Source organism: Triturus cristatus, chromosome 8 (assembly GCF_964204655.1).
Source record: "Triturus cristatus chromosome 8, aTriCri1.1, whole genome shotgun sequence".
Taxonomy (NCBI): Eukaryota; Metazoa; Chordata; class Amphibia; order Caudata; family Salamandridae; genus Triturus; species Triturus cristatus.
The window spans coordinates 978,874,906-978,887,287 of NC_140591.1; the positions used below are offsets into that span (position 1 = coordinate 978,874,906).

At 42.5% G+C, this 12,382-nt stretch overlaps 1 protein-coding gene across 2 annotated transcripts in view; it reads left to right on the forward strand.

Annotated features, from left to right (window-relative positions):
* Nucleotides 1-12,382, forward strand: part of SH3KBP1 (SH3 domain containing kinase binding protein 1) — a 1,226,118-nt gene that overhangs the window by 447,979 nt on the left and 765,757 nt on the right. For both annotated transcript variants that reach the window (XM_085622521.1, XM_085622520.1), the window contains one exon: nucleotides 5,400-5,523. In XM_085622521.1, coding sequence (XP_085478647.1) covers nucleotides 5,400-5,523 — 124 coding nt within the window. The remainder of the gene's footprint in view (nucleotides 1-5,399; nucleotides 5,524-12,382) is intronic.

The window sequence follows — 12,382 nt, forward strand, 5'->3', positions numbered from 1 at the left end:
AAAAGACGATATGATGTGCTATTTTAAAGAATATCGCCTCGTATTTGAAAAATAAAACTACATTTTGAAAAGCTCCACCCATCCCATTAAATTGAAATATTCATTTTTTTCCTTTGTAAATTAAATACAATAATTCATAATTTGTATATTTGTTTGATGTATACTTGTTTCTGTATTTTTGTTCATCATTTAAGTTTGAAACAGTCGAAATTGCTTACCTCCCTGGCTTCCAGTAGTGAATCGGGGTGGGGGGGGGTTATACACAGAAGTCCATAGGTTAGGAAATGTTGTCTAAGGTATCTCCTACTTGGCAGATACATACTACGACAGTGAGTGGAACAGGGTCTGTAAGTAAATGACTGCAACACGTGTGATTCAAGGCACTTATGGGTAGCTGAATGAAATGAGGATTTACATAATTAAGTGGCTGTTTGTGCAATGCCTGACTGGTTTTACATATAGGAAACATACTTGTTTCTGTGCTGGCGAGGATCATCCAGCAAGAAAGTGGTCAGTGACCCAGGCATTCCCTCACTTCACATCAGGGGAGGAATATCAGGTAAAATAGGCCAATGGTGCCAGGCAGACTGGTCCTGGTGTTTGTTGCCTACTCTCTACCTGTGCACAGTCTGGAACTTGTCCCGCAGATGAGTGTGCAAGGCCTAAAACTGAGAACTTGCAAGAGTCTGGAATCTAGAATACCGACATATGGAATGTAGCCTGTAGAATCCCTCTTCTCAATCTGTGTAAACACTCTTTGCACCAGTCTGTCCCTTGTAAAATTATGCAAATATGACTCCTGTCATCATTGGCCATAATCTACATTACTCCTACCCATGCCAATGTGGCAGTTCGGAATAAGCTACCTCAATATTTTTAGGTCGAGGGACCATCCGGTCTGCCGAAGGCAGAACCGGAAGTCCGGAGATCTTATGTTTCTGAGAGTGGCTCTTTAGCCCGCCTCTCTTTTTGGCTCTCCTCCATTGGCTGGCTTCCTAAACGGAGGTCAGCCATTGGAGGAGAGAGCAGTCCCTCCAAATAGGCTCCGGATTCGGGGGCGTGTTCCGTGCTCTTCTTTCCACTTTTTAGCCACGCCCTTTTTTAGGCGTGTTTTTCTCTCCTCCAGCCAATGGCAAGAGGAGAGAAAAAGAAACACGCCCCCGAATCTGAAACCGCCGCTGCGTTTCTCCGAGGCATTTCTGCTTTGCCTCGGAGAAAGGCAGCGGTGTTCATGGCGTCCTCTCCCCCTGCTCTTGGCTCCCGTGTTGGCTGCTGCTCTGGTGCGTGCAAGGCCTTATTACTATGGAAATGATTGCGCGACAAGGCCTGCCCTCGTGCCAGATAAGAGCATACAAAAAGTAGGTTTCATTGCCCGATCGTGTCACACATGAAAAATGCTCACTATGAAGCCATGCACATAGTCCTCCTTTACACATTTGCCGACGTCACAACACATGTGTAACCGACATCACCCCACCGACTTGCTTATTCATGGTCATCATTAGTCATTTTAAAATCGCAGCAACACAGTCACTCCCTCAAAAGACGAAACTGCCCTATGGCAAACTATCCGTCCTGCTGTCACGTGTATAACGCCCAACTTTATTTAGAGAAACAAATCCAAATTTTCAAGCCAAAAGCTTTAATGTTGTTTTTCATTTCTTGCCACCTTTTTTCTTAAAACAGAGGTACGGTAATAGTGAAAGAGCATATTAAGTTTTCATGTATCTATCTCAAATTGTCTTTTAGGCTTATAGTGACCGCAAAGTCAGGTGTCATTTAGCCTCATCAGTCAGAACCCTCGCCATCAATCCTCGTCTCCCTACTCCAGTTTCCCCCTTCGTTTTCTCCTCACCCCGTACTTCACTCCCTGCAGTTTTCCGCACCTCATACCGCGGCACCCCCTGGGGGGACCCACAGGCATGTCCTGGCAGTTGTCCCTTCCTTATCCGGGGCATTCTTTCATTCCACAGCGTCCCGCCGCACCGACTCACCGCCTGACACGCGTGGTTCGGCTGCACTCTGATGTCGGTTCTCCACACAGCTAACATGCCAGTCCCTAGAACCTGTGCCCGGCCTGTACTGCCTGCACAAGCCTCCCTCCTCGGCTGGGTCTCTCCTTTGTTCCCTAGTAACGGGTCGGCAGTGACAACAGGCGGCCAACAAGGCTAGAACCAGCGGCCAGAGCTCTTTCCAGAGGTGACAATAAAGAGCAGCGCCCCCGGCGGAGGGGAAGAAACACTGCCACTGTTCCGTACGTGAAACACTTTGACGCTTCACTTGCGCTTCCGGGAAGCATGGAAAACTGGGGAGACTCCGAAGGCTACAACAATCCGTCCGCACTACCTCACTCTTTCACTACCTCACTCTCTCTATCTCACTACCTCACTCTCTATCTACCTCACTCTCTATCTACCTCACTCTCTATCTCACTACCTCACTCTCTATCTACCTCACTCTCTCTCACTACCTCACTCTCTATTTCAATACCTCACTCTCTCTCTCTATCTCACTACCTCACTCTCTCTCTGCTAATGCAATAGGTATCACATATGCAAAAAAAAAGCTAATGCCAATAGAAATGACAATGCCATTTATTTAGGGATACAAAAATGATAAAAAAATAATGAGCAATACCAATAGCTCTACCTATAATATTGCCGAGACCATTGCATTATAAATGCTTGTTATTTGATAGGTGTGAGTTAGTCAGTGGCTCTGGACTCCTCTGCCTTTCAAGACGGTCAGATCAAAACATTGATGGTGAAGTACAAAATGGCAACTGCATTCCTCTTTCTGCCTTGGTCAGGGCTTAATTTGAGATGGTGGTTAACGGTGGGGGAGAGTAGCACTTATTTCTGGGAGCCAGCACCTAATTTTCCCATATCAGATATTTACTGAGTGCAAGAGAGGGAAAACACACATATTGGATAAATGGAGGAAGACAAAGGCAACGAACCATCACAAACAGAAAGCAAGAACCTGCAACTGCAAAAAAAAGGGACAGGGTGTTTCTAGTAGTGGGTTCAAGTCTACCGGCCTTATTATACAGCACGCTGATGTTTAATTGCAGCGGCCACCAGCTTCTGAGCAGAGCTTTAGTCGCCAGCACTCTTCCTTTCCCAAACTAAGCGTGGGCCCGGTGTGTCCTTTTTCAGCTTTACACTGTAATATACTAAGTTATAAGCATTGAAGGACGCCCCCCCCCCACATATTCACAATGCTGACTATTCTTTGAATCATCAAGAAACCTTGTATCAAAGCCTAACAGCTGTAACCTGACATTACCATATCGCCATTTCTACGCTTATCGGAGATTACTACATGGCTTCTCTTGTTGAGGGATTACAGCTTGATCTGACATACCCATACTACAAAAAATGAATAATATGCTTTTCAGCCTATGATTACTTCTGAGCTGCTTATCTAATGAGCTTATGAGCTCATAACGGACCTGCATACAGGGATGGGTAAAGTTCACAAATAACATGTGTCTTGGTGCTGTCCCAGTTGTTATGATTCATAAAATCATAAGCAATTTCTCAGAGATCAGCAATGAAGCATTTGTGTTAATTCATTTTGAACAATTGGGGAGAAAATCACCCCTACATTGGGTAATGAGGACTTTATATTTCTTTGATTCAAGCAATCTCATACACAGCCACAGCGGGCACGTCTTTCACTCTATTAAATTTGTCAATGACTTTCTTAAGACAAGGATTTCAAATCAGTCCTGATATGATCACATAGCCTATTAAAACGAAGAGTAAACGTTAGATACAAAATACTTTTGTATCCTGTTGCAGGGCGAATATATAAATAAATATTTCCCTGCATCCTGTACGTCCCCTAATGTACAGCGCTTTGATACACTCATGGGTCATGTTTGTGCTATAGAAAACCTTATAAATAAATAAATCAGTGTCCCACATGCAAAATGTACAAGTTATATTATACAGCCTAACACATTCTAGGGTCGAAATTCCCTACATTTCACCTTCCCGTGCTTTTTTTTATTCTGGAGCGGAAAGTACATGATCTTAATAAAAACATATAAAATATTTTTTTTCTTTTTTGAGGGGTAGAGGGTATTGTATGTATATATGAGTGAACGCATTACTAGGTCTGACATATATTTAAGTGATTCGCGATAAACCGCGTTTAAGAGGTAGAAGGTCTCACTCTAAGAGCATCATTCATTTCCATCTCATGGAGGGAAAGGATCTTTGGCAGCACCCTTGGTTTGGAAGTCAGCTCTTAGTTAATCTGTCCACACGCTGACATCAGTGCCCGGTGCTGCCACTAGACGTATCTCTGTCGAAAAAGATGTAGCATGACTAGTAGTAACAAAGTTAATGCAGCTTAACTCTGCACGTTGCTTTTCCCATTAACAACATACCTTTTCCATTAGTAACCAGTAACTAAATTAATATTAAGAATCTTGGTAATGCCATCCTTGTTTAAATCAGCCACAATGGCTAAAGAGTTTAGTAACCTGATTGCTACTTGTTTTCAGTTCTCTGTAGCCCTAAAATTGGCCTTTAAAGGAGTGGTCATTTGTAATATTTCGTTACATGTGTATTGGAGCTGTCAGAACATTGTGAAGAGCTGGTAGACCTCCAGTAAAACCCTCTTCTTTTTAGAGGCCTCTATATTTAACTTTAATCCAGTATTATAGCCCTGAACCATATGCAAACTTTGATTTACAGCTAAGGTTGGCTTGAAATGTTTAGGTTATTATATTCATGCACAGATACCGCTTGAAGATTGCACTGTGATATTGTTGGTTGCAGCATCTTTCTGATAAGGACTGTTGTGTACCATGAGACGGAGGCACATATCTTGTTCTTTTGTCCAGAGTATCTTGGGCCTCGTCGTAAATGAATTCGTCCACTCTAGATATCTTGTAGCCCGGAGAATCCTAAAAAGTGTCACTTTTCCCTTAATTGTTTTTATGGTCAGTATATTTCTACATAATGTCTGTTATAAGCGTAGTAAATACCTAACAGCAGAAGCCATGTGATTAATTGTGTATCTGTCTTTTAATATTTTCTGATCACTGGCTAATGTATATTTTTATCAGCTTTTAGATTGTCCCGAGAACACAAAATAATGTGTACTTTGTTCTTTTGCACTAGCCCTTGGGCGTTCTTTGCACCGATCTTTTAATTATGTTTTTGTTTTTAAACATGATTATTATATTATAAAAACAAATCTCGCATTTAGTATGAATTTTATGGCTGAACAGATAGTTTTAAAAATGTTTAAACTGAAGTGGAATGTGCTGTTCTATTTATTTTGTATATTCTTAATGTATTGTGCATCTATACTTTGATACTTCTAGGCAAACCAAATAAAGTATTATGATTGATTGACTGTTCTGTGTTTTTCTTTCTAAGGAGCTAAAGAAGGATTCGAAGAAAGAAATTATCATTAACAAAGTACCTGAAAAACCTGCAAAGGAGAGCTCCAATGGGAGCATCGGGCACTCAGCGGAGGCAGTCATTAGAGTCTCCAAAAGAGGTATGGAAACCTAACACCCTTTTTCTTGCTTCTGTACCCATTTCCTCTACTCTCTGTACAACTACACTTTGAGGCGCTCATTAAGAGACCTGTGCTAAATCCAGAATTAATACCAAGATATAATGATAAAGTTACAACATGGGTTTAAGAAAGGAGTTAGGATTGGAGTTTTAAAAATGAGACATGACGGGGTATGGGATGTACCACATGTGAACCATATTTGAAAGAACTCCACCGCCATACTTTTGCTGCTGGTACCCAGCCGTAGAATTTCATTGAAACAAATCCCCAGCACACGTCAAAAACAATGTCTCATGGATTCACAATTAATGTACAAAAGTAAGCAGAAATTTTGGAACACATAAGTTTTCTTGTTTTTATTCCTGTGTGTCTCCAAACAGAAATAGCTCTTCGAAGAGTAGCAGCCGAAACGTGCTTCGTCGCTATTCAATAAAGTATATTACTTCCAATCTCATAATCAAAGTTCTTGACAATGCTAAATGTGGAATATTTTGATGCACCATGCTTTCTTTAACTGGGGTCATGGACGACTTCGTTTTTTAATCATATGTGATATCGTTGTTGACAAACTCTTCAAAGAAGCCAGTTGACTGAATTACCAACAAAGATAATTTGGCTCCGTTGGCATCAAATAGTAGAAAACCCTCGTTTGGAGAAGGTCGGACTGTCATGGTAATATCACCATTCAGGTGATTACATTACCGCAGTCGGGAATAATTATATTATCTCATATTTAGATTGTAATGGGGTCTTACACTCAGCAGAGGGGGGATTTGCATGTTTCTGTACTTTAAAGGTGTTTTATCAGCGCCTTGAGAACCTCACGGGTGAGTAGCCGCACTTTACAAACCCCTGATTGATTGATATTGTAATTCAGTAATGTTAATATTCAAGAGGTCTGAAGCAGTGACCAATGGCAACTCGGCCTGTCTCAAGATTAGATGCCACCACAAATCCTTTTTGAGTGACAGAGGAATTAAATGAATCTTTTACAGTTGATGTGAGTATTGTGAGATGGTTGCCTCTGAGAGGCTTAATAGTCTGCTATCACTTTATGCACGTTTTGCGCAGTTTTCTTTCTTCAATTGAGACAGGGCTTAATTTGAGCCTGTGGTTTTCGGTGCTCGGCTACAGCACTTAATTTCCAACACTGGCACTTCTGACAGTCTGCCACATGGTGGCGCTGTTTGATGTACTTAGTGCTGAGCACTAAAACAGTTGTTTATTAATTCCACATACATTAAAAATTACTAATACCTGCCACCCAAGCCATTCTTATAGCTTTGGAGGCCTAGAATATTCTGAAGTGCCTCACTTGTAGGAATGTGGTTGGTGTGTTTGTACTGTCACCACCAGCGCTGGCCGGGGCAATGGGTGGTGCAAACTGCAGTAGCTTCCTGACGGAGGTTCTGCCACTTATCTTATTAAAAACTAAGCACTGAATTAATTTTTATAATTAATTATAATTACTTGTTGCCCTTTAATTCTCTCCATCTGGAAGTTTCATGCTGCGCACCACGCAGCACGCACAGCAAGTTACAAACTTCAGCTTGTTTTTAATGTGACAGTTCTCTTTCTTTTATTATACAGCCTCGTGAATTGATCTTTGTTGCACTTATTTGTAGTCAATGTATATATTTTTTCTTGCACGTCGCATTATGCAACCATTTAATTGATATTTAGCTGCAGCCATAGATGCCCAGAGCTAGGACACAGCAGGTACATTGTGACAACAGAGGCTGCATTTATTTGCAAACAACAAATATGAGGAATAAATAAAAATCACCCCAAGGCTCCTTTATAGTGCCTCTGATGAACACATGAAAGGATTCTAGTTTTAGAATGTATCCCTTTAGCGCATTGGGTGTCACTTCACCTGCTTGTGTTTGGATTCAGTTTAGCAGCCTCTTTACACCCCTCCCATCACCTATCACCCAGTCAGTTCCTAATCCATATGCTGGCATGCCCTAACCAACATGGCACCACCCCACAACTGGGCAACATGTTCACAAATGTTCTGTGTTCAACAATCCCAGAGGCTTTACTCATGTCCAAGTGGATCACATCCATCACTCTACTTTTACCTACATCCTTTTTCATCATTTATCAGACTCAGTTTGATTGGTCTGCTGTAATTTCCTTTTTGCGAAACCCTGGTTTCATTAATCCTGAAAAACACACTTTAATGTATTGATTCTATTATACGTGATTCCATTATTTTTCCACAAGCAGCACGAGCCTGTGTGGTCTTTCCAGTTGTGTGTAGTACTTTCTCCCACCTTTTTGGAGTATACAGATGGAAATTCATTTGGGACACACCTGCCCTCTAGAATATCTCCTCCTCCAAATCAGAAGTTAAAAAGAACATGCCAATGTCAATGACACTAACTCATCAAACTTCCTTAGTGTTGTAAGGTATATTTATAATCTGGCCCAGTTGTATTGCCAATTTTAGCTTTGCAAGGTATAGTAGGAACCTTCACGCCTGTTTCCTTTCTATCACGTCCATTGTAAATACTGAGCATGGAATTAAGGTTATCTAATGTATAAAGCCCCTATCATATACCATTAATATTCCTTGCACTTGCAGACTTCCTTGTTTACATTTTTCCAACTGTATATCTTTTTGTTCACCAACATCGTACTCCAGGTAAAAGGAAGAGGCACATTTTTAGGTCCAACCTGAAGGAAGCAAAGGTTGGCCGCAATGGCTGATGGGGATCAGAGGAAGAGGGATGGGTCTTCCAGATCCTGTGAACACACACACGTTGTCTGTCTACCCTGAATATATGTTTAGATATGGGGTTTTTGAGGGTTAAGACAATCAAGTGGTGGGCTGGTCTTTTTCTGAACTTAGGATCTCATCAGTCCTATATAGCACTCCAGGTGTTTTTTTTTTTGTATGTACCTTATTTTGACATCTGCGGAGAGGCAGTGCCTGTGCAGTCACTTGTTGTGTTAAAAAACAAGACAACCCCAAATTAACAACTTTACTCTTGTGCTGTTAAAAAGAGCAGCATCTACAAGCAGATCACTTGCTAGACAACAATGTTACTTTTCAAAGTGCCCAAAAGTCCCACTGTAATGTCAAGTGATCCTGTGCTACTTGCCCATAGTACATAGTTGGCACTTTTCCTACCGGCTATGCTGACCTATTCTTACCACGTTTAAAATGTGAAATTAGGCTTTGAAACCGGGGCAGACCTGAAGCTGTGCTCTTTATGGAAAACATGTAGACATATTAACTAACCCATACTTCTGAATCAGTCTGTTTTTACACTACTGTTGCAAAGGCAAGCTTTGTGAAGCAAAGAATATTACTATTTTTCCAGCTTTTTAGTGAATTGTGGATGTCTCGAAGAAGAACTGTGGATGCAAGACTACTCCTTTTGGAGGTATACCGAGGCCAGACTTGTATCCGAGATGGAAGCTAATGTTTCCTTCCTGAGGCAGAATGGGGCAATCCTTTATGTGGTTCAGTTCTATCCAAGATTCTCAATAAAGCCAACATCCTCTTCCACCTATATGCAGGCGATACCCAGATCTACATAGAAACTCCCTCTATTGATGGCATACAAAGACTAAACCTCACCCTGAAAGAAATCCAACACTGGTTATCCCTCAACCACCTGAAACTAAACCAGGACAAGACGGAAATACTCATCATATCCAACAAAACACAGACCCCCCAAGTCGCAGAATGGCTAAAAACTGCAACCTCATCCCAGCAGACTCTGTAAAATCACTCGGAATCACTCTGGACCCTAACTTAGACATGGTCAAACACATCAAAAATACTGCCACGAGTACTTTCATCAACCTAAAACTGCTCAACAAAATAAAGCCATTCATCCCTCCCAATGACCTCAAACAAGCCACCCAATCCCTGGTTTTGTCCAGATTGAACTACGGGACCCAAACCCTCACGGGCACTGCAAAATCCCACTTAGCCCCCCTCAGAACAACTCTAAATCCAGCAGCCAGGATGGTCACTGGAGTAAAAAACATATGAACACATCACTCCAGCTCTCCGAGAGCTAAAATGGATACCACCCGAAATGCGCTCCAGTTCAGAACAGGCTGTCTCACTCACAAAGCCCTGAATACTGGTAAACTTGCATACCTGGCCGCCAAACTCAACAAAGCCGGTCAGTCAAGGAACCTAAGGAGTACTAACACTCTACTTCTCATCCCGCCAAAAACTCGCAAACATTAAGCCTCATCACGCGCAATCTCTGGAAATGCGCCGAAAATGTGGAACTCCATCCCAGTTCATATCAGGACTAACCCGCATTTCCAAAATTCAAAAGCCAGCACAAAGACCTTTTCCTCAACTGAACTCTTCCGAATAGATAGCTGATGCTCTGCATCGAATCCTGCACACTGCAGTATACAAACACTCTGTTAAGAGGACCGATACCTCTCTTACCTCTCGTCTTTCTCCGGTGCTCCCCCTCACCGATCTGGATTTGTTACGAATCATGGAGTCTATTGGCTACTGTTTGTGTTTGAACTGTACTCGTCACATATCTTTACGTTCTATTTGCTACTGTTTGTGTTTGAATTATACTCATCACGAATCACTATGTTCTATTAAGGTCACTTCTTATGTTTGATTGCATCTTTGATACATGTTGTAAAGCGCTCTGATACCCTCGGGTTTGGCTAGCGCTATATAAACCTCCTAAATAAATAAATAAATATCCACTACACTCAACTGTGGGTATAGTTGGTACAGACACAGACTAGCAGGGACTTCATTGCAAACTTCATGGTCTGTATTTTATCTGGTTGCTGTCTGTTTTGGTCTGCAGATAAAAAGAGAAGGACGTGTTGGCAAACTTGGATCAGTAATAAGCAAGGCACATGATTTAAGGAGCTTATAAAAGGACCTACTGCCCACTCTGCCTTAAAAGAGAGAAGGGAAAAAATGTAGGGATCTTTTCAAATTGGGGCTTGTATATTCCACCTGTCAAGTTTTAAGATGTCTCTGTGAAAGTTTTCTGTCACCTCAGAGTATAATCCTGAAGTGGCAGCTGGCATCTACTGAGGGTTGGGGGCGGGAAAACAAAATAAAAAAATAAAACCACTTACCTGGATCATGACAGATGGCATCATCCTCACTCCGACCTCTTGTGCAGGGTTCTGCAGTGCAGGGCTCAGCAAACCTCCTCGACCAATGCAGGCCTGCTCACGTGCTGTTAACCAGCATGTGAGCAGTGCCCTGATTGATGGGAGCTGCCTCTCTAGGTTCTCCTTAGGGCACTGGATGACTGCACTTGCTCTCAACCTAGCTGTTTTAAGAAAGGTTAGTTGAGAGCTGGCCGTTGCAAGACAGCCGGCCAAAAATACATGCTCACTTTGAACAAGTGCAAAGGCAGCCCTCTGCCCACCACTCCTCCCTGCTGTCACTCAGCAAGCCCGTCCCGTCCTGGCGCCAGGTTCAAGGCGGTATGATGAAAAATAAAATGGTAATTAATTACCATTTTATTTTTCATCTCTGGGGCTTTGGGGGGGAGGGGCATTTAAGTGGGGCAAAGCTCCTCCACTCCAATGGAGGTGCCGCCCCTGTAATCCAGATATGCAAGCACTCGTTGCCAGGAGAACAAACTATAATCCCGCTAAGGGCTTAGAAGGCATCGGGATGGGACACTCCTATCTACAGAACTGTTGAGCTAGGACTTATTTCCTCTGAAAGGCCTGCTCAATACAAAGAGGTCAGCCTACCAGCATTTCTCAAGTTCTGATGGGCAAGGAATGTGTTCAGTCATGGATCCCTTATCCTGTGGGCCCTGAGAGTGAGTCCCTCATGGCCTGCCGTGGTGTTGCCTGCTTGTGCCAAGCAACGTGTCCAGAGAGTCTTGACTCAGAAGTCCACCAGTCTGTGTTGGACGTAGGAGCTGCGAGTATTAAACACTTTGTATCAGTATTTGATTCTTTTTTCCCATATTTCACTTGGTTTAGACCTTAATTTTTTTATTTCCTGAATATATTCATTTGTGCTTGTGGATGCCTGCATCCTCTGACAATCCTGCCAGGGATAAATAAGGCTTAGACGCGGAGTTTGACTGGCCTGTCAGGCCAGTGTGTTGGGCAGTTGTTTGACCCCTTCATGATCAAAGGGACCAAATAATACGACCAACACACTGGCCCTTTCAAGCTGGCCCATCTGGCAGTGCCAAATATCCTACTGGACAGTTCAGCACTGGTTAGACTGGACCAAAGCAATCACAATTAGAAGTGCCAAGAGAGATCTTGGCGAGCCTGTGGCCCACCACGGTATAGGGTTAGATGAAGCAGTAGGTATGGAAATGGTGTAGGGTGAATCGATATAGATGGGTGTGAAGTAACATTGCTAATAAAGTTATTCTTTTATGTTTATTAATTCTCATAGTGCTAGATACTGGTCTCATACCACCACTTCACCCTTCCCCTCTCAACCTCAAAGTCCACTCCTAAGTTTTCTCCACTCACTGACAGACCTAAGACAGGATGTCTCTCTGTGGCTCACAGATTTAGGCCTAGTCTTGCTCCACAGCTTGTGCCTTTGCTCTTTTTGCCACATTCTCCACCTAGTCACGTGTTACGTTTTCGAAGGGTGCACCTGCTCACGAGGCATAACCCATTAATCTCATTCACCTGCATGGGGGACTTAATTATTGTAAAACTAATGACCCATGAAGTTTTCACATCAGCTCTTTTGTGCTGAACACAATTGCAGTTAATCGGGCCTTGTTTTGTAAACTCTGGCCCTACCTTATGTGTTCCGTCCTTAGTCCATATCTTGATTGACTCATTAAGTAATGTCAGTCAGTCCTACAGCCTACCCAGCTGAAAA